At 42.7% G+C, this 22,765-nt stretch overlaps 2 protein-coding genes across 2 annotated transcripts in view; both read right to left on the bottom strand.

Annotated features, from left to right (window-relative positions):
- Positions 1–2,941: 2,941 nt before the first annotated feature.
- On the bottom strand, positions 2,942–5,293 carry LOC306790709 (potassium channel, subfamily K, member 16-like; the record flags this gene model as incomplete). The annotated part of the gene is made up of 5 exons (XM_079287160.1): positions 2,942–3,156; positions 3,335–3,503; positions 4,479–4,645; positions 4,726–4,840; positions 5,081–5,293. 5 exons carry the CDS (start codon positions 5,291–5,293, stop codon positions 2,942–2,944), a joined length of 879 nt encoding a protein of 292 aa, XP_079143286.1.
- Positions 5,294–8,098: 2,805 nt separating this feature from the next.
- Positions 8,099–22,765, bottom strand: part of kif6 (kinesin family member 6) — a gene marked incomplete at both ends in the record, with an annotated part of 98,539 nt that continues 83,872 nt past the window's right edge. The window contains 6 exons of the mRNA XM_079286088.1: positions 8,099–8,106; positions 10,145–10,260; positions 14,207–14,289; positions 17,076–17,211; positions 17,360–17,447; positions 18,163–18,213. Coding sequence (XP_079142214.1) covers positions 8,099–8,106; positions 10,145–10,260; positions 14,207–14,289; positions 17,076–17,211; positions 17,360–17,447; positions 18,163–18,213 — 482 coding nt within the window. The remainder of the gene's footprint in view (positions 8,107–10,144; positions 10,261–14,206; positions 14,290–17,075; positions 17,212–17,359; positions 17,448–18,162; positions 18,214–22,765) is intronic.

The raw sequence follows: 22,765 nt of genomic DNA, 5'->3' as shown, positions 1-22,765 counted from the left end.
AAGAATTAAATATCAACTATTATTATGTTGTTACTCATTGTTTAACAACTGATCTTCTTATCCATCAACTCACCTGTCTTTCTCCATTGGCTTCCTGATTGGTCAAGTGATGCTGCCTGGATGGCCGGTTGTGTCCTGGCAGATCTGAAACGCAAAGACACATTTTGATTTATAATCTACACTGCTGAATATGTTTGAAACAAACATATATATTTTTTGATTTATAAGGCTACGCTACTTAACTTACCGAGACGTCGCTGCTTCTCCTGTAGGACGGTTTTGGCCATGGTGGACTTCTTCAGCCACACCACGACATTATGGAGATTCCACAGCAGAAAAAGAATGCAGTCCTTTGACCACAAATTTGGTCACAGACCTGTGGAGTTCCTCCACCTTCTCTTTTGTAAAGGGAGCCTTCTTTGCCATGGTGAATGGGGTGAGCCAAAAATATAAACATAAATAATGTTAAATATTTTACAGGCAACAGAAGCATTACTCCACATGCCATCGCAAGTTTCATTAACATTACACTGACTTGCTGTGATGGCGGTAGGTAGCCTACCGTTTGCTAGTAGCTAGCTAGCTAATTTAAACATGGTTAATGCTAATTTATCATTTGTTATTCGGCCTACTTTTATAAATGCAAGATTTGCAATCAACGTTACATTACTAACCTGAGGTAAGGCTGCTGTTGTCATCATCATCATTGGTGTCCACTTTTTCAAAGGTGGGACCAGTCTCCCCATCGCCGGGGCCAGGGAGGCCCACACTGCCCGCTGATGTGCTTGGCTTGGGCTCACGCTCACGCAGGCAGTCGAATACGGTGCATGCCTCCGCTTTCAAGTGTATGTTATGCGTTGCCAGATGTTCCATGAGGTTTGATGTGTTCCCCGCTTTACACGCAATTGTTTTGTTGCATTTGCTGCATGTCGCATTGTTTACATCTTTTTTTGCAAAATACAGCCACACTTTTGACCGTTTACCTTTCGGCATTTTCTCTGTTAAAAGGTTGACTGCTAGCTACAGATAGCAGTCGACTCCGGGGCGGATCCGAGGGGGGCGGATCCGGAGTAGTGTAAACAAAGTATTTCAATCGGTTGAGGCACCGAAAGGAGGCACCGAAATCTGCGTTACGTTTCGGTCCGGTAGGTACCGGACGTATAGGAACCGGTTCCATACCGGCACCGTTTTTTCAGGCCCCAACCCTAGCTGTAGGTGACGACTAATATGGGTAAGGTCAAATTTTCTTGACAGTTTCTTGACAAAATGAGCTATAGTCTATGAGATCATGGAGTCATGGCAGGGGTCCATTCAAGACCGGTCACAGTAGTTGGCTTGTTGACCGGTCTTGTTGAGCAAAAAAATAACTACTGCACATTATATACGACGCTATATTGCAGTTGCGTTACATTCTTCAGGACGACAGTCGTCTTACTGACCGGTTTCAAGACAGAAAGGGACAGTTCTCGCTCTGCTAACAGATTTTTGAGTGAACATAATGACAAAGCATGACGGGCAAAAGGCCTCCTCCCGGCTTCCAGCTGCCTTTCTGGGATCAGTCCTGTGTGCTTTCAGGTCACCCTGACACCAACATCCTGATTAATGTGTTTGTTTTAGATAGCCCTCCGTGCTCGATTCACCAGAGTTTACCAACAGCACACAAATGCAGATGTGGACTGACGTGATCACACACAAAACATACATATACACATGGGCGCTCTGTAATTCTAATTGCTGTTGGGTAGCATACAAAAAAACCAGATTCCTAGCTCAGCAGAAATTCACAAGTCAAGATTTCTACCTGAAACAAAACACATGTTTTCATATTTCAAAACATTCATATTTCATAAATAAATGTATAATGAACAAAAAAATCTAACAAAAAAGGAAAATCTTATTATTAATCCCTGTTTATGTATTAGATGTATTTTAAGCTGTTATTTTGTTATAATTATACAATATTACAATATATATAATATGTATATATTGTATGTTATTTTCGAATACAAAAAATTTAAAGCACATTTTTGCAGAATTACATCTTCGTAAAAATCTGAGGATGTTTTACAGAATGAGCAATTAGGCAGACGTAGGTTAAATCCTTGTTTCTAATTGGCTAATCCTATTCTTGATCACCTGATCACTTGTGAGTTGTTCTCAAAGGTTACTCCCAGGTGCAGAGCCAGGCATTGTAAACATTCAGGGCTCAATCCAAACTTAGTAGGGGGGTCCCTTCAGCAGCCATATGCACTATTTTTCAGGCCATTTAATATTATAATGCTTTTAAATCTGTACATCATTTGGGGAAAACATGATAATCAACAAAGAAAAGAAAAAACATCTCGAGCCTCCATCCTATTTTGTATATAATTGTTCTTCAACTGTAATAAATTAAGAAATAAAGAAAATAAGAATAAAGACAATGAAAAGATTGAGAATAATAAGATAAAAATTAACAAAGTATTACTAATCTTGAAGCTTGAAATCTTGAAATTGTTGTTGTATGTAGAGTGAATACATACCATACTAGTCTGGGCTACTCTAAATGCAAAGCAAGGATCCCCAACAATGCCAAGTAGTCTTCAATATATACTTCAATACGAATTAAATATTAGGCCAACAGACGAAGATTTACACCTTTATGTTTGACTTCTTTAGAGAAAATCATCGTAGTAGTAGCAGTAGCAGTAGCAGTAGTAGTAGTAGCAGGAGTAGTAGTAGTAGTAGTAGTAGTAGCAGCAGGAGCAGTAGTAGTAGTAGTCGTAGTAGTAGTAGTAGTAGTAGTAGTAGTAGTAGCAGCATGACAATGTTAGGGCGGACACAGATAGCTATAGCAAATATCTTACAAAAGCAGTTTCTTCTAATAACTGCTACATCTGCTTTCTCACTGTACATGAAGAAGACAATATAGACAGGTAGATTTCCCATCTACAGTCCACCCTCAGATCTTTGATGCATCTTCTAGTTTACTGGATGACACCTCCTCCTCCTCCTCCTCCTCTTGTTTCTTGAAGCCTGGATGAGTCAGGCCAATCACATGCTCCATTATTCTGGCTCCCATGTTGAGGATAAGAGCAAGCCAAGCCAAGGCAAATATAATCCATATGCCTGCAAGGCTCCGGTACAGAGAGATGTACTCCTTGCCCGGGTCGGTCCCTACAGGAATTAACATTGTTAGAACATGTTAGATCATCCCAGATAAAAACAGCAGGTCAGAGTGTCGATTTTCTTCCTTTATACATTGAAATTACAACACAGTTAATGTCTCAAAGCATTAAAGGGCATCGACGTGATCTTTCCACCACATTAGTGTTTGTTTGCTCTCTCTACTCACCCACTACATAATCTCCAAAACCAATGGTGCTGAGGGTAATGAAGGAGAAATAGAAGCCCTCGCCGAACGTCCAGCCTTCCACAAAACTGAATAGCAGAGGAGGAATGACCAAAAACAGCAGGCTGCCTGCGATCAAGAACAAGCTCACGGCCAGGGCCTCAACCGTTTGCTAGGAAAGAAACAGGTGAGATCCAGAGGCATCAGTCAGGCATGACAAAGAGGACTTTTCTGGGCATATTGTATAGGTTTGATCTCCGCAGTGATGGCTAGCAAATGCAAAGCAAAAACTAGATAGGATGGGCTGACCAGGGGGGTAAAGTGGGGAGGGGGCAATCACTTCGGTCCAACTTCCTGCCCCCGTTTTCAGAGCCCTTGCTCGGACCACACCCATCTTGAAACTCAACCTTTATTATGATCTCAACTACACAAGTGACAGAAATATAAACGCCTGGAAAAGTATTCAAAACCAGCTCTGTAGTTAACCCGTTCTCACTTCAAACTTGTCAAACACAGACGCTTGGTCAGTGTCCCTCAGCGTCTGATATCAACGCACGGATGCACCCGTTATCGTCTGTATGAGACGCACAGGGCTTTCAGCCAACGTAAACCCAACCACGACATTATTTGACGGTCAGAGCAACCGACATAAAATTAAGACTGCTCAAGTCCGCTAGGTGGGAGGGGTGGTGTACCAAGAAGGCCCTTGAGTTGTCCCTTGTGAAACTCAAAATTAACGTATTTATCCGTGAGATGTTAGTGAGTCAAGTTAACGTCGTCCATGATCCTTTTCTCCCCTAACTGAGTGGGTTTGTTGCCTAAAACTTACTTCCTGTGAAGACGGAAGTTTATTTTGAAAATACACTATGCATGTAATGAATGGAAACTGACATGCCGTCCCTGGGTCCAAAACTGACGCTGGAGGGTAACCTAGAGCGTTGATGCCGAGAGGCACTGACCAAGCGTCGGGATCTGTCGAGTTGGGAGTAAGAATGTTGCTGTGGTAGTTCCCGCTACAGTAGGTGTCTCCAGGACCGCAGACTTAAAAGGCAAAAACAATACCAATATAGCTGGTAACGACTATAAAGATGTCTAGAAACCATATCCCAGATGTTTTAGTAGTGGCTAGTGGCTAATGCGTCCGTACCTTGTGTGGAACAACTGAGACCATTCCCCTCTCCAGTCGACCTAGGTGGATGGTGAGACACTTGCCCAGCTGTTTAAGGAAGGCCAGGTTCAGTGGGATTCCACACAGGGCGTAAAACACACAAAACACTTGCCCAGTTACAGTGCTGGGGGAGAGGTTTCCGTAGCCTGCGGACAAGGCAACGGTTTGTCATTACTTTTTCATCAAATCGGACCGTTAAAATGCTGAATAATGTAAAGCTGCTTACCTATAGTGGTGACCACTGTGCCTGCAAAAAAGAAGGAGCTACTGAAATCCCAGTTGCTGGGGTTTGTTGAGTTGCCTGAGGGATTCACTCCTTTTTCCCAGGCATCTAAAATTACCTGCGAACAAAGAAGTGTATAAGATCACACTAACCTCGTGCTGACGATATACTCTATTAATGCCTTCCGTAAATATCTTGGATCATGACCCACTTATTGATTTATCAGGTCAGGTTACTGTAACACCATTTATTGCTATGCACCTAATTATAAAATTGATCTCTCAATTTCGCTGTCACAACAACTCCCCATTGCAGTTATGTCACATGAATTCCTTGAAAAACTGCAAAGAAAGTCAACCTGAACAAACTTCTCCAAGGCCGGTCCGTCCAGGCAGGTGTAATTAGCCAAGAAGTTCAACTTCTCCACTTGGAAGTAGTTCCGGTTGTTGCTCTCAGCCTCCCGCTCTAGTATCTGGAAGATGATGGCCCCAACCAGCAGGTATGTAAAGTGGGCCACAATCAAAGATACTGTCCAGTTCACTCTGACCCGCACCAACTGGAACCTCGCCATCAACCTCCTCGAGCACCGGAATGGACCCAAACGATGCACGATCTCAAAGAGGTCAATCACTTCAGAAAGGACTAACAATCAAAGTCTTGATGAAATACACAGATCTCATGGGTAGCTCCCTAAAGATTGCTTCCTCTACTGCAGTGTGGCATTCTTCTCCAAAAGAGTGAGTAGGAAATAGTCAAAAATGGAAACAAAAATGTATTCAAATTGCTTTTACAGCCAGATTTAAATCACAGCAACAGCGAGAAAAAGTTGATGTTCGGCATCTTTGGGTGACGGCTCTAACTGGATAATCCTCGAAAGGTAAAAGATCTCGACTCAATGCTCTTACTCTGATTGGTCTGAGTATCATAGATGTCTGGGCTTTGATTTATGGGTTACTCGGGTAACGATCACACCCCTCTTCACCATTAGCACGACATCTGGACTCACACACATACACTTTCAACCGTTTCCACTAATAAAGAAGCGGTGGCAGCATCTTGTCAGCGGAACAAAAGTTAATATTTTACCCGGCTGCTGTTGGTTGTCTGAGCACCCACAGCGCTGATACCAGAGCCTTTCAATACAATACAACATTGCAGGGGAGTCATTTGATCGGGGGACTATTTCAACCACGAACTACTGGATTCCTGAATTTACTTTGCAGAAATTGCTTTTGAATTGTGGACTGTGGGCCATAAACCAAAGAGTTGAAAGATGTGTCACAAGAGAACCTAACGGAGTTTTATGGCTGCAGTGTTTAAGAAGCTGGCATATTAAAATAGCTTGAGAAGATGTAAGAAAATAATCGACTTCAGAGAAGATGCCAATAATGACAGCTATAACAACTTCCAGTCCTGCTGTTGGTGTCCCAAAGTCACTGCTTGTCTTCCTGAAAATAACTTTGCAAAGACAAAGATGCTACATTCATATCATGAGATTATCTCGCCTAATATGTTATCCCAATGTTACAACAGTTATTAAACACACCCTCTGGAGGCTGTATGTTCATTGGTCAACACACTGAGCATGTTTTCTTCATAGGAACATAACTTTGATTTGAATAAAAATCTTTTTCGTGGAGACGGACCTTCAGTTAGCTTCAGTAGCAACTCAAAATCAGCCAGTGCAAGACCAAGCCTCGGAGGTCTGATCCTGGACCGCCCCGGCTCCCAGCGGGATCAGCAAACTTTCTGTTGCCGCCCTTACACAGATGAGACCCACCAGCCCGCTGTGACCCCTGACGCTGGGGTTTTAATGAAGGTCCGTCTCAACAAAAGATGACAGACACAGTAGCTTAGAAAATAGCAATACAGCCACTGAATTTGATGAATTTACCGTTTATCAGAGCACATATGAAGACGTAGAAGAATTAGCAGGCCAGCGCACTCTGAGGTTCCTCAGCCACACCCCCTACCGCTAGAAGACTATACTTCACTGGGTGGAGAGCCGATGGCAGCTCTGTATACCTTCAGTTAGCGGCAACTCAAAATCAGCTAGCACAAACCCCAGCGCCGGCATCACAGCCGGTTTGGTGGCAGTGGAAACTTTTTTCATAATTCTGAGATAATCTTGTCAATTCAGAAAAACTGTGAAAACATTTTTTCAGGGTAAATGCATTTTTTGAGAGAATGTATGTATATTCCTGGCAGCTTCATACTTCAGACTTATAGCTGCATTTGTGCTGAGAAACAGAAACCATGCATGTGGTGTTTAAAAGATGCAAAACAAAGATGGAAAAAGAAATTAATGCATAGAAAGTCTGCAGAAATGAGCCAAAATCAACCAGAACTCCAGAGGGTTAAAAACAACTTTTACACTTGAAATGGAACAGCAGCCTGTGGGCTGGTGGAATTGGTGTAAAACCAAAACGCATTAATTAGCTAGCCCTGCTATTTAGTCTGAGGTGGAAATATTTCTTTAGAAAGTCACTGAAATCTGTGGCTCAGAGGTAAAGCGAATGGGTGAATGTTAACATGTAGTGTACAGCACTTTAAGTGGTCAGATATATAAAGTCTAAATCCATTACTGAAAGAAATAACAGATGACTTTATTAAAGAGGGCTCCTCCAGGCAACTGGATGCAAATTGTGCAGCTGCTTGTCATCTGCCAAACAAATCAAGGCAAAGCCATGCAAACAGGTTGCCTCCAATCTTCACAGGTTGTTTTCTGTCCGGGTAGGTGTGTCTGAACCCACGGGATGGGCCGATTTTGATTACCGCCGACGTTTACGGATACAGTGAATGTCAGGAGCTCCGGGGTGGTCGGATAGTTTGACTGCTATTTATCTGCACTGAACTATTCGATGAAATGTTGCCAAAATTGAATATAAGCATCTATTCAGCTCAATACATAACAATCAATACTCCATGCTACGAAATGTTCTGAACCTTATTTGAATTTCAAATACTGCATCTTAAGGAAGCCCTGCACAGATGCCTTTCTAGGGTGTTGCCCTGCGTTCTGCCCAGTGCATGCTGGGATAGGCGCCACCTCCCCACGTCCCTCAATAGAAGTGAGCACAGACAGATTTATTTTAAGGAACAGATTACCCATTAAATAACAGCTACACAAGAATTGATTATGCTCATATAATTTGCTTTTATCATCTCATGTACAGGCTTGTGTTTTAAGGAGAACTCTTGAATACTGCATTTGTAATGTATCTAAGGGGGGATTTCTATATACCAGTGTAATGTGGAATCAATTTTAGTATTTGAACTAAAGACTAATGAAACTAAACATCTATATCCTTCATGGCTGTAGTTTGTGAAGAAAATTTTAAGGGAGTCCATTCTGCTATTTCATCGATCAGAACGTTCACAAAACTGAACAGAACAGTCAGAAAGGCTGTCGTGGGGGAGCAAACAGCTGACATCATGCGTCAGTGCCAAGTCCACATGCTGAATAATCTCATAAACAGTGGAGGCTAGTAAAAGTATACTCTACTGCGTTGTAGCTTTATTTTTTTATTTTTTTATCTTTTCTGCAGATTTATATTTATCCGTAAACATTTGACATACCTCTGTTTACATTTTACACAAAATGTGTTACATGTGGAATAAAATGAAAGCAGACAGAAATGAAAAATGCATTTGTCATTGTGCATGTGGAAACTTCCTGTGACGATTTTCTTCTTTAAACAAATATTGGAGCCAACTGGCTTCCAGTTGCCCACTCCTTCCTCTGATATCTTGAGACAACATTTGTTCAGATCAAATGGCCGGCGCAGGCTGTGATTTATTCTGCTGCACATTATGCCAATGGCATACTCTCCAGTGTGTGTATGCAAATAAAGTCAGACAGGATGTGAGGCTTGTGCTGAATCTCTTACTTTAGGTGAAAGCTAGTATGTTTTGGATCCAGATGAGATGATTTGTTCACACATCTTGAGTCCATCTTTTCTCGATAGTGTTTTATACACGTTTTTAGGACAGATGTGGAGGTGGTACGAGCAGTCAGATGACGATAAATTCATGTCAGAACTTGTTATTACTGATGTTGACCTGAAATACATAAATAAAAATAAAAAAACACAAGACAGATTAGACATTCAGTTGAAATCAGGCGGTCACCTGTTCTGAAAAGTGAAGCCAACGCAGAAGTGCCTTAAAGTCAAATTCTCTCTACTGACCAGCAGGGGGCGACTCCTCTGGTTGTATAGAAGTCTATGAGAAAATGACTCTACTTCTCTCTTGATTTATTACCTCAGTAAACATTGTAAACATGAGTTTATGGTCTCAATCGTTAGTTTCAAGTCTTCTCCACTGGGGCTGCAAAAAACAAAGATGGCGACGGCCAAAACCCACAAGTTGCGAAAATTTGAAAAACACACTCGCAAGACTTGTCTCTTGCCGACCGAATATAACTCTCGCCAGAGTTTTGCAACTTGTGGACACAACCCTTCAAAACCGTGGGCCCGAGCCAACAGATGACGTCACAGCGACACTTCTTACATACAGTCTATGGTTGTAAGATGTACGAGAGAAATAAGCAAGAAAATGACCCAAAAGCCTTTCCTTTAGCCATCAAGAAATATGACAAGACAATGTGCTTTGCTTGGTCTTACAAACTCAAACGTTTTTGTATTGTGTTTGTTTTCTGTCTTTATTTTCAGAGTAACAATCCCTGAATGAAACACCCTTAAACTATGACTTACAGGAACAGCCAATCTGAACTTGTGCTGTCTGTTTTATTAATGCCAAGTTCCCTACACATCCCAGCATGCTCTAGTGCCTTTTAAAGCTGTTTTGATAGGAGGGATAGCGCCACACAGGGGTTACCAAACAATCAAAGAGAGGGGCTTTCCTGTCAAAGCACAGTCGCTGTCCAGCTTAGTAGTGGCAGGTTAAAGAGGCGTGAAATGAGTCGTCCTTGCCGCCAGAGGACTGTTTTTCTGTCTGGCCATCGCTCGGTCTGTTCACATGACCTCAGCCGTTCTGAATATCTAGTGGCAAACCACAAGACTGCTAAGTCCACTTTCCTGTGTGCCAAAGTAAGCAGCTACACCAGGGTCAAAGGAGAGACGAACCACGTCAGAGCTAAAGAGGAGTCGTCGTAGAGCTAGAAAGGGTGAGGCTGCTTGGTGGGTGAGGGAGTTCTGTGAGACCTGTTTGTGTCAAAATATGGGGTCTTCACCAAAAAAGGAATTCCCTACAGTCCAGCGCAGTATGGAACATATAGAATGTGATGTGTATTAATAAAAAAAACAACTTTCAAAAGCTCAAAAGTGTTGTGAGGCATCACGCCACCAGAGGGCAGCGTTGATTGCAGAATGCTTATTGTTTGAACGCTTAGTGAGTAGATTACTCTTGTGTGTGTGTGTGTGTGTGTGTGTGTGTGTGTGTGTGTGTGTGTGTGTATTACCTGTCCTGTTCAGGAGGTTTTGCCTGGCTTTGATAAAGGCCAGGATGTCAGCATCAGTCTGCTGGTCTCCAGTCAGGGGAATAGAGGAGGATGAGAGTTTGGTGGTGGAGAGGGCTCTGAAAATGTACATGCGTGTAATGTAGTATGATAACATCAGCAGAAGTTCTTCAGTTTTGTATCACAAATCAGGGCTTAGTATTCTCTAACTTGTAGCAAATCCTTTCTTTTGTAGTAAAATGTTTGTTAACTGTTCTTGTGTGAGACGCTTTAACCCTTGTGCCTCACTGGGAGTGTTTTCAAGTGTTTTCATTTCGAAAGTTTTGATCATGTTGGCATTACAGTATAATATCATGCATTCTATTACATGAGGCGTTCAATCCAGAGCCCTGGCTTCAGAAATTTAGTTTGTACTAGTTTCCAGCAGGTAGAGCCATTTTCTCACGTTTACACTGGTGGCATTGCTGTCGATACAACGGTAAATGGACTGTACTTGTACAGCGCTTTTCTAGTCTTTCCGAACACTCAAAGCGCTTTCACACTACCGGTACTTGTCATCATTCACCCATTCACACACTGATGACAGGGGCTAGGTACCACCTGCCTATCACACTATCTCATTCATACACCGTAGGCACAGCTACGGGAGCAATTTTGCGGTCTTGCTCAAGGACACATCGACATGGAGCCGGGGATCGAACCGCCGATCCTCTGAATGAAGGACGACCCTGCTCTCCACTTATCCACAGTCGCATCAGAATCAGTGTTGCTGCTAAAAACTAGATATATCCCAGACTGTGAAATAAAAGCATTTAGTGTACAGAAAATAATTACATTAAACAACAACAATAGTATCTCTGCGCTACAAGTGGTTGTTGGAGTGACGGACAAAGTGAGAGCGTTTTACTGTGGTTGTTCCAGCAGCAGTGCTCAAGCGAGACCCCTGGTCTTCGATTGGTTGGTAGCGTTTGGAGACATTACTTCACAAATGAATAAAAAGTTATGGCTATGTTCGTAAGTGCAGAGAAAACACACCGCGCGGCTATAAAACCTCCAGGTCCAGGCTGTATGTATAGACTTAAGAGCTAATTCAAACATGTGGGATATGCTAGTGCATTGACTGTGCATACACTATGTAAATATACACATAGTGGTGAACATACACGGTTCTATTTTTACTGTCTGTCATCTTTTCAGATGCCTTATCTAATGATGAGAGGCCCAATGAAGTCATCGATCTCTGAACAGCAAACCTCAATCACAAGCGTTTCCTTTAGTATGTTGAATGAGCTGGTTAGAAAAAGGCCCGGAGAGCCACAATTTTGGACAATATAGGTGCTAAAAACGAATATTTTCAAAGCCGTCATTTTCCAACACGCCCCTCCATGTACCTCCACTCAGAAGAAGGAGTGAAGTCAGTCGTCCTCCCATCCGGGGACTCGTCATGTCCTGCTGGGGCCGCAGAAGGAGGTATACTTTTGGGGACGAACCTTCTGAAATCCACGGAAACGCAACAACTTGCAATTTTATGATGACGAGGACAAAGTGTGACATGTTGTATTGATGTGTACAAGTGAAGCTAGGCTCACCTGAGGCCTTGAACGGCAGTAAAACAGTCCGGATTTGGTTCTGGGTCGGCTTGAGACTGTCTCTCAGTACTGCTCAGACCAGGTGCACTGTATATAACAAGTAAGGAGAGCAAATGAACCTCATCTAGTGGGTCTACAGTAGGAACTGACTGCGTCTCGCTGGTCTCTCTTCGTTTCTCAGTATCACCACATACATGTGCTCGTCTTAACCACAAGAGGGAGCAACAGTGCAACGTAACTGTCACTGTAACATTGTTTGCACACTGGGTTTATTCAGGTTCAAGTTCAATTTAGGACCTCTAGGACCTTTTAAAAATCAAACAGTAAACCTGTTGTAGTAGGAACAATATGGCCTAGGTGATTTATCATTAATACATCACATTTACTTATACGTATATTTACGTTTATAACAGTAATTTCAGATAATATAATTAACAGTATTAATGCAAGTTGGACCCGTATACTTGGAAGAAAATGGATCGATTAACTCATTTAAGATCAGTTAATCGACAACGAGCTTCCTAGCTACTGTAGCGACAGTGCTGACTGAATACCCAACAAAAAGGATGAAACGGCCTCCTTCATGAACATGCCACTATCACAACAATTTCACTGAGAGGTTTGTAACGTCTCCTCACAGCCCACAATGCTAAATGCTCTGGTTCAAAATGAGACCAAACTTATCTATTCATGTCAGTTTTTGAGCAACGACATGGGTCTGCAACAGACTATAATGCCGTGTTCACACCAAACGCACACATATTCGCGTCAATCGTGCCGCAGGTCTCGCCGGGGACCATTTGTGTACATTCGCGCGAATCAGCCGGTCATATCTGGTTCATAATATTGTTCAGAGGAGCTCCGTGGATTTTGTCGAGCTGTATTCACTGTGTCTAGCAAGCCACCGGTCGCTGTTTACTACAGCTGTAGGAACACAAAATAAACTGATTTGGCTGTGATTCAACGGCAATAAACCGACAAATCGGGACTCCGAAATAACTACGTAATGATGCCGATTTGTACTTGTCTTCTCCGACAAAAAGGGACTCCGAAATAACTACGTAATGATGCCGATTTGTACTTGTCTTCTCCGACAAAAAGGGACTCCGAAATAACTACGTAATGATGCCGATTTGTAGGCTTCTTGTCTTCTCAATGGAGCGGATGGAGCGGTGCTAGGCTATGCTAACATCGTAGCAGCTCCACCAACACTCAGACTAACGTCATCTCGACGTAAATACGGCAACGTCTATTTATTGTTTGTACCGTATGGTTTATACACACATTTATACACATAGTTTGGTCCGGTCTCTGTTGATATGAGGTATCGTAGAGCTCTACAGTATTTATTTCCTGATTCAACAACGGCAGGAAGTCAGTGATGACGGGGGGAGCAACTCAACGCTGATAGGCTATCGCGCCACAGCGTCACGCGAATATTACGCTGAAGTTGAAAAATTTCAACTCACGCGTTTGGGCCGATGGACGCGAATTCGCTTCCATCGCGCCATCGCAAATTCGCGGCGCGCCAGTCTCATCGCATCTGTGCATAGATTTTGTGTGTAATCTACTCGTTTGGTGTGAACGCAGCATAAGGCTGGTGTTTAGACTAGCTCATTGCTGGAAGTGCATTTTTGCTACGGAAAATATTAATAGTCGCTTTTAACCTGTCGGTTAAGAGCAGTGAGGAGTCAATGGGGGTATAAAACAGTCAATAAAATATGCTTTACAAAAGTGTGAATCACAGCAACCACGAGAGGTCCTTGAGCATACAGTTATTAATGAGCACAGAAAATATCAGGCTGATCAGCAGTATATGAGGTTAGCTGTGGACAGACAGACAGATACAACACGCACACATACACGACGAACCGTTACGCCTGGAAGAGATAACTAACTATAGCGGGATGTATAACCTTCTCAGGTTAAGGTTTTTGAAGAAACTGAATTCAGTGCTCTGCAGACAACCTGCTGCAGTGCGAGTACTGCAAATGGTCAACGTCTGGACAAATATTTTGGTCATTGTTTCTGGGAATGTGAAACAATATCTACGTCATAATGTTGTCATGGTAGACTTGTGGCAGACATGGGATGTCAAATAGCACATGAGTCTTGGCCAATCACCCCCTGGTAGGTGAAGCGAAATAAACACAATGACATTATCTTTCAACATTTGTTCAATATTTGTTCCATGGAAACAAGCAGTGAGGAGCAGCAGGTTGTTGGCCATTAATCAAGTGTTATTCAAGCACAGATGGGGAAAGAGTAAAAATAGCATGAAGGAATTGAGTGGAAATAAGTGAGCGAGGGGGAAGAGGTTTCTCCTTGTTACACTTTGCGTGTAATCAATCGGCTCAGCAGACACTCAAAATGAATGCTAGGTGAAACGACCACTACATCTATATTTACATCTGTTAAGGGCGGAGTCAAAGGACAGACAAAAAGACAAAGTCATCATCATCAAAATGTGTCTCACCGAAATCCTGGAGTGCTAGGCGAAGGCGGCTGCAAGGTTCCATGTGGCGACCCTGTGTGACATCTTGCTGTGGCCTCTGGCTCCTAGTCACAACCATTGAGAAACCATTGAACTATTTCAAAAACATCATTCCATACTGGTGACAGTTCAACACAATGGGGCCACATGTGACTTAGAGCTGGGGGGAACAGAAGACCTCCAGGTATTTTGTGTTGTCTTGCTCCATCTCTGACTCAAAGTTTGATCAATTGCATGTGTACTGGTTTCCAAAAACAGACCAATAAATGTACAAACACAGCTGTAAAAAGGGCCTGCTTCCTGCTTGGAAGATCCAAAACTGCACATGTGAAAGTCTGTCAAACTTCCTCTTCTTTCCAGTGAAAAATTGCCAAAACCTGGCGATATTGCTCTCCATTCATAAGAGAAGTGTAAAACGCCAGCAGTGTCTGCAGGTCATATGTTGCTGCTTAAAGGGCCAGTTTGGATTTTTAGAAGTGGGGTTGTATGAGGTACTTATCCATAGCTGGTGTATTACCTACAGTAGACGGCCGTTGGTACGCCCTCAGTTTGGAGAAACAAGACAGGAGCACCAGCACATGAGCAAAGCGATGTACTGCTGTGGACGGGGGCAGCAGCAACATGCATTTTAGACACCTAAAGCAATCAACATCAGTTTAAGCGTACGCTATTTTTAGAATATTTACCTTTCCCAGTCAGATAGCCCTTTCCTACGAGGAACTGAAGCCGTATCGATGCTCTCTTCAAAGCCACAAAATCGTCTCACAAAAACAGATATTTCATTTTACCTCGCAGAACACAGGAGTGTCTGGTCTACCGCTGCATCCATCAGTTAGGTAGTTTGTGTTGTGTGACTTAAATGAATCAGAATCATAGACTGTATATAATAAGTGGACGTAGTCATCGTGACAAAGCCTCAAGTTTGGCGTTTTGGCCGTTGCCATCTTGGCGTTTTTGCAACCAGTGAACATAAGTGACAATATTTGGATGGCGGAGGAGTGACGTAAAGACGTTGTATACGGCTCTGGTTGGGTAGCGACCTGTCAATCAGAAGGTAGCCCCGCCCTAAAGCATCCCCTGCTTTATGGTCTATTTCAGTGGTCCCCAACCCCCGGGCCGCGGACCGGTACCGGGTCGCGGGTCATTTGGTACCGGGCCGCACAGAAAGAATAAATAACTTTTTTTCATTTCATTGATTATCAGAGTCGGAAAGATATTTTATTTTGAAAAATGACCGGATTCTCTCCCAATTACATGCGCCTGTCTCTCTTGACACATGTCAACACGCTTGTCACGAGCGTTACTTCCCAACCACAAAAGACCCACGAACTGCGAAGGAATGGATCCGCGACCCATTTGTGAACAAACCAGGTGAATCGAGCTTATCCGTGCCAGAGGGAGATCAGCTGCTGGAGCTTGAAAAGGACGGCGGCCTTAAAAGTATGTTTGGGACAACAACTCTGCCGGTGTTAAATGTTAAATTACCAAGTACAAGTGGGAGTTTTGCTGGACAGAGTTCGAATCCAGGTTGTTGCGATCTTTCCATAAATGTATTTTCTTCCATGTATTTCTTCATACGTGGCTGTGATGCAGTGCTCACTCATACAATCATAATCCCTGCAATTGATATGAGATGTGTCTTTTAGATCTCCAGCAATATGTTTGTGAAAGTGTGACGAATCAGGCGACAGAGGCAGAAAACCGCTGCAGCTGTTAAGCGAACACAACACGCGCACAGAAGGAAAACCAGTAGGTCCAGAAACCAGTAGGGACGTAACACCGGTCCGTGGAAATATTTTATAACATGAAACCGGTCCGTGACGCAAAAAAGGTTGGGGACCCCTGGTCTATCTGACTCTAAATGGACCATAATTGACCGGAAACTAGTGATTGAGACCAAAAATACACGTTTTTAATGTTTACTGAGGTTGCCAGCTGATCAGATCTAACTGAAGTCACCCAATAACACAAACTAACTAACCGATAGAGGCAGCTGTAGACCAGCAACTCCCGTGTTCTGCGAGGTAAAATGACTTGTATGTTTTTGGCAAAGGAGTCTAGTGGCTTTGAAGAGCGCATAGATAGCAACTTCAGTTCCTGGACGAAACGGGACAAGGTAAAGCAGTGAAAATATTAGAAATATAGCGTACACTTACTGATTTTTGTCTAAAATACGTCCATAGCAGTACACACCTTTGCTCCCGTGCTGGTACTTCTTGTCTGTTGCTCCATCTTCAGTAGGTAATACACTGACCATGGAGAAGTACCTCATTCAACCCCACTTTAAAACGTCAGGACCATCCCAAGCATTTAAGCACAAACACTAAATTGTTATTTAGGACTGAAATAAACACTGACTCACTCCTTATCCCCCGCTGTGTTGCTGAGAAACCTGATGAACATGTTGTCCTTGTTAGAACTCTGCTGAGACTGTATTGATGCTGTTACTGTGTTGCCTTTCTAAACTGCGCTCCAGGCCCTTGTTTGGGGCCACATGGAATTCTGTAAAAAACAAATTCCCATGTATTTTTGCTCCTACACATCTTCCCACCAGGGCCCATTCAGCGTGATGCTCAACAGAGGCTGCAAGGGTCACACTGGTGCCGTAAAAGCCTCCGGAGTCAGAGAGACATGCAGATCAGCTTACACGCACACGCTAGCGTGTCCTCGGAGGCCAATATTGAGACAACGCACAAAAGAAAACAGTCATAGATACAGAGAGAAAGATGAACGGACACTGCCTTCCTGGCTAATTTCAGAAAACATATCTTTGGCACTCCAGCCGTCATGCTTACAGAAGCTTTATGTGGTGTTGTCACATAGATAGGTGGGGAAAAGTAAGGTCAGTCACCTGCATGCTGGACGCCTCCTGGCTCCACCACTTATGGAAGTCTCTCTGGAGCTTGACCTTCGCCCTCTCCAACAACAGCTGCAGGTGCTCAATCTCGGTCCTCAGCACTTTTAGACGGTCAATGGTGCTCTTGTAACTGACGGGGGGGTATTAGCAGCACCAGATTCATCTCGCGTCCACGTTACACAGCATCTGTTGTGTCTAATCAATCTGAGTAGTGTCTTGGGAGAAACTGTATAATGTTTGGTATGTAATACATTGAAATGCCCTTTCACTACACTCACGCCTTTTTCTCCTGCTCGATGTGTTTGCACAGGTTTTCTTCAACCGGGTCGACCTCCTCTTTGACCTTTGGGCGATTCTCCGTTACACCTATGGAAGAATTGGACACAAGACACGGCAAATGTTTTAAAGGCAGATAGAAATGTGGACATACTGTAGATCAAATAAAAAATACAGTCATAATGTTTTCTTCTCCTGTGGCAGTCCAGAAGCTAGTAAGCGTGCGTTTCCTTCAAAGACGATGCTTTAAGTACTTGGTCCTGGATAACAGAGGCCAAGTGTTCTCTGATGCGGGACTGGAAATAACAACAAAAGCCTGAACTGGAAGGGAGATGTTTGTGTGCTTTGCAAGCAGATTTCCTCATCAAAGCATTTATGTCACTGATCAAAATGGTCAGAAAAGAGCAACATGAGGGAGACTTAGAGCTGTGACGCCCAGTCTTTGGTCACTAAGCTTTCAGTCAGCGAGGACTACTGCAAAGGCTTTGAAGTGGGCACCACTGCACACACAGTGCAGGAGCACCCACGATGCCTTGGCAGTGTTTACAGCCCCACTCTGAAGGGAGCTCAATATCAAAAAGATGATAAACAGAGCTATTATTTGTGACAAACTTGTCTAAAAGAGATCTGTAAGAGTGCAGATGTGTGGAGATTGTTTGTATTACGATGCGTTTAATTGCTTCAAGCGTCCATGCATTGTTTAGCTGTCGATGTGGGTAGATGGAGTGGGGTAATGTGCTGCTCTTCTACAGACACATGGTTACATTTGTTGCCGTGGGAATATCCATTGTTGATTTGATCTTACCAAGAGCTGCCCTCTGCCCCCTCTGCAACGCTAACTGCTTCTTCAGCTCATCTGAGAAAGAGAGAGAGGAAAAACAACTTTGATTTTTGCAAACACTTTTTTTGACACACATCAGAGGACATGATTAAATGATTAATTGCAAAAAAACGAGTGTTCCTGACCAAATCGTAGTTCAGGACTCTGATCTCATACAGATCCCATATCACTAAGCTACTGAATATGTAAAAGCTCAGTGCAATAGGTGCCATTAAGAGTGTTATAATAAGAGATGGGCAATGTTGATTTCTGTGTCAATGGGGAATTGTTTGAACGTGGGAAATGAACTTCAATGTGCTGAAAGGGCAGTGTGACAGCAGTTCCTCTTTGAGTTCACAACAGACGATTGTCCTCTGATGGTACTGACTGCAACAATACTGACCTGTAAATATAACAGCCCTTCTCTTCACGCTGGTTTAATGTTGCGACTTAAGACTTGGGAAGTGAGTTCCACCAAAGAACAACCATCTTTGTTCCTGTTCATCAACATGTTGTATTTGACCCAAGATGTACAAGCAGTAAAAATGTGTTCTGTCAACTGATATTTCTAATTGTTGAAGGTAGGGTTGGTAATCTTCTTCTAGAACATTTTATTTGTTTTATCTGTTGAAATTGTCATTACATCCCGACGGCAATCAATAAATGAAATGGTCTGACCAAAAATAAATAAATAATTCATCCAAAAGCTGCTTACTTGACAGGGACTTGAGACAGCTTCTCAGTGTTCTCGACGTTCTCGCTTGATGTAGCGGCTTTTGAGCTCGTGCTGCTAGCTACTGTCATTGGAAAAGAGTTGGCGAAAGTGGCCTGGCTCTTCACATTATTAACTTTTTTTTGTTTTTACATAGGTTGTCTTGCCCAATAAAGTCCCTCCAACCTGATCAATATGAGGCCGGCGGCATTACCGATAATTGGGAGTCTAAAAAATCTGATAACCATCTATAACTGCCAATAGTTACCACTTTGAAAACAAACAAATCTTGATACAGATCCCTTAGATTTGTTTTGTAAAGAATTGTGATCAAGACACATTCATGGAAGCAGGATTTAGTATTGTACTTCCATAAAGGCAGCGAACTGACAAGAGATACTTTTAGTGTCTCGCATGGGTTAAGCTTCAAACACACTGGATCCGACAATCTTCTGAAAGCTCCCTTTAGAGCAGGGGTTCTTAACCTTTTTGACCTCGGGGCCCAACTTTTCAAGTACAAAGTGTCCCGGGGCCCACTCTGACTATATGCATCAAAAGTGTCAGACAACCTGTAGGTCATACAGCAACAGAGCAGTGGGCCTTTGGAGTCAGTAAAAATTTAAGATTTTTGTGCGCATAAAATAAAAAAGTATCTTTCAGTATAAATAACTGCCGGTGGCTGTATCTGTACAGGTAAAGGACAGTATAGGGCTGTAACTACACTATCAGTGAACAACTGCCTCAAATCTGAAGAAGATTGGACAAAGTATGACCATTCTACAGTGTTTCTTCCATGAAGAGATCCAGGCGGAGCTCTAAAAGGACATTTGGAGACCCAAATGGACACATGGTAACCACATGATATTCTGACACACTAAAGGTGTTTCTCCTTTTATATTTTGATATTATATTATTTTCCTTTTATTTTTAGCCTTTGCAAATTGCAAAAACTATGTATATATGGTGGAAGACGTGGTGTGTGAGTAGCGGACTTGCTGTGCTTAATGGCTGCGTCCGAGCGCACGAACGAGAATGAGAATAGCTCAGTTACGCAAACGTTGGTTGACGGCTTATGGAAGAGGAGGATAAGGTTTGTACTATAAGTACTAGCGTTTTCTGAAGCCAGTAGCTCCATGGTAACATCCGTTAGCACGTTGTCGGGTCTGTAATGTGTCTTTTTCAGTCGAAATGCTGCAAGATACGACTTGCAGCGGTTATGGCGACTTTGGACAGTGTGTGTGTGGGCTCCTTTTGTGGAGAAACCATAAGAAATGAAAGAAAATCGATGATTTCTTTGCAAAGATGAGGATTTTGGGCATGCTGGGATACCAAACACGGACATGTTTTGTGACGTATTTGCGCAAACAAGCCGTAGGAACGGAAGGGGAGGGGATCGAGGATGCCGGTGTTGAACAGGCAAAACCCTTGTTAAATAAATGAGATGATACAATGTGATGATCACAAAGACATTTATTATCATGTGTATGTAAACCTGCATACACAACAAGAAGCCCAACAGACTTTCCCACGAGCGTTGGATGTTTCGTTGCTACGTGTCGCTTTATTTTTGAAGGCTTCAGTGCTTCGTTTGATAGCATTAGCCCACATTCCACACACTGAGCCCTCGGCTCTGCCTCGTTGCCTCCGTTCACAAAGCCGTACTTAAGAAAGTCAGGATTGTACTTGCACACACACATTTAGACTTTTGGGGGGTATGGCACCACTGTCGTCTTCATTTTTTCTTTTTAATAACTTATCCATAACTTTCGCTACAGGCTAGCTGCTAGCTGAGTGTCTTCTTCTGCTTATTGCAGCTTGTTAAACAACTGACTGACGTATTACCGCCACCAGGTGGTGGGAAGCTATATTGTAACTGAGCGTCTCATGGATAACAGTAATATCTCTGGTGTCTTCAATTGATAACCTATGCGGTCCCGCGGCCCTCGCGGCCCACAGGTGCAAAACTGAAAGTTTTTCGCGGCCCTCTAGGTGGCGCTCGCATTTTTTTTTATTTTTGGAAAAATAATAAAAAGTTAGACTTGAAAATAAAAGTATCCCCAAGGTCGAAATTATGAGATAGAAAGTTGAAATTATGAGATAGCATGTTGTCTGTGTACCGACATTAAAACTATCACAACAGGTGGACAGGAGAGGCAACAGCCCGAAAAGAGGTTTTCCAACGATTGAAAAAGATCGACAAATAATCCCAAAATGTCCACGAAGAGAAAGATTGATGCAGAGGGAAGAAAATGTAATGAAAGATGGGAAAGCGAATACATGTTCGTGCTTCAAGGAGAACAACGGGTCTGTCTGCTGTGTTATGAGGCGTGTCGGTGATGAAGGATACAATTCACGTCGGCATTTTGACACCAAACACGGAGCTAAATTTAGCCTCCAAGAAAAACATCAAACTGTCCAAGAATTAAAAGGCAGACTGCAATCACAGCAGAATATATTTACACAGCTACAGCCCAGTGCATGCTGAAGGTATGTGAGCAGAGCTCCGACCAGATACAGACTTTTACAAATGTCAGTTTGTGAAGAAACACCATCGCAGACCGAGTTGATGAACTAGCAGCAATCTAACAACACAGCTAGCTAAGAGACGAGCAGGTACTTGTGTTTGTAATGAACTGTTGATGAAAGCACAGACAACACGGATACATCATCTATCATGTTCATCAGACCTGACTCTCAGTGAGCAGCTCTTGGATGTAGCTGCCATGCACAGGACGACGACAGGGAGGAACATTAGTGATGCAGAGAGGTGAACAAACAGCTTTGAACAAAGTTAATGTCATAACTTGTGTTTGATATTTGTCTTTGTTATTTTCTTTAATAGTTTGATCTTTGATAGAGTAATGTGGGTTTCTTAACCCTCAATTAAAATGATTTATGTTACAATAACAGAAATGTGTTTAAATATCATTTTTCATTTATATAACTGCATGTACAATATTTGTACACTTGAATAAACAATAATCAAATGCAGAGAGAGTTATTTAACAATATGTTAGGATAAGTTAGTTATACAGTCTTACAGTTACAACCGGCCCTTTGAGGGCGACCGTGATGCTGATGTGGCCCAGAGTGGAAATGAGTTTGACACCCCTGCTGTAGAGCCACAGAACACATCATACAACACAATGCAGTGATGGAACAGCTCACAGGCTTAGCTGTGATCTTTGTCTACAAGGGTGATGTTACGGCAAACACGTCCGCTGTCTTCGAGTCGTCTTTAAACAAACATTATTAACTCACACTTCTTGCATTGATGAACTTGTCGTTGAGTTGTTTGAGTAACACACTTCCACAGTCAAGAGTTGGGTTGGGTACCGAAAAGCGGTGCCAACATGGCATTCCTTTTCGTCCGGTATCTACCGGACCGAAACGCAACGCAGATTTCGGTGCTTCCTTTCGGTGCCTGAGCCGATTGAAATACTTTTTTGGCAGCAGGACTCGGTCCTCCGCTCCTCTCATAGTATTATTAAAACATACTTAGCGCTGTCGCTCATAAGCACAACACAGAATGACGAATTGGCGCATTACCGCCACCAACTGGTAAAATAAAATAAGTCATGAGACGTGTCGTATTTTGCCAGAGAAGGCAAATATGCTCATATTTCTGCTAAATAATTGCTGAAGTTTGAAGCTGTTGTGTGTGTACAGTGTGTGTGTGTTTTGTATTTATTTATATTTATTTAAGTATACTGTAAACTGTTAACAGTTAACATATTGTTCATAGTTTAAAAGTTTGAAGCTGTAGTTTGAAGCCAAGTGTTTTGTATTTATTTATATTTATAGTGTACTTTAAACAGTTAATATATTGTTCAATTTGAAGAAAAAAGTATTGGTTCAGGCACCGTTTAGGCACCG

This window comes from Melanostigma gelatinosum, assembly GCF_949748355.1.
Source record: "Melanostigma gelatinosum genome assembly, chromosome: 16".
Classification (NCBI taxonomy): Eukaryota; Metazoa; Chordata; class Actinopteri; order Perciformes; family Zoarcidae; genus Melanostigma; species Melanostigma gelatinosum.
This window is presented reverse-complemented; position numbering and strand designations above follow the sequence as displayed.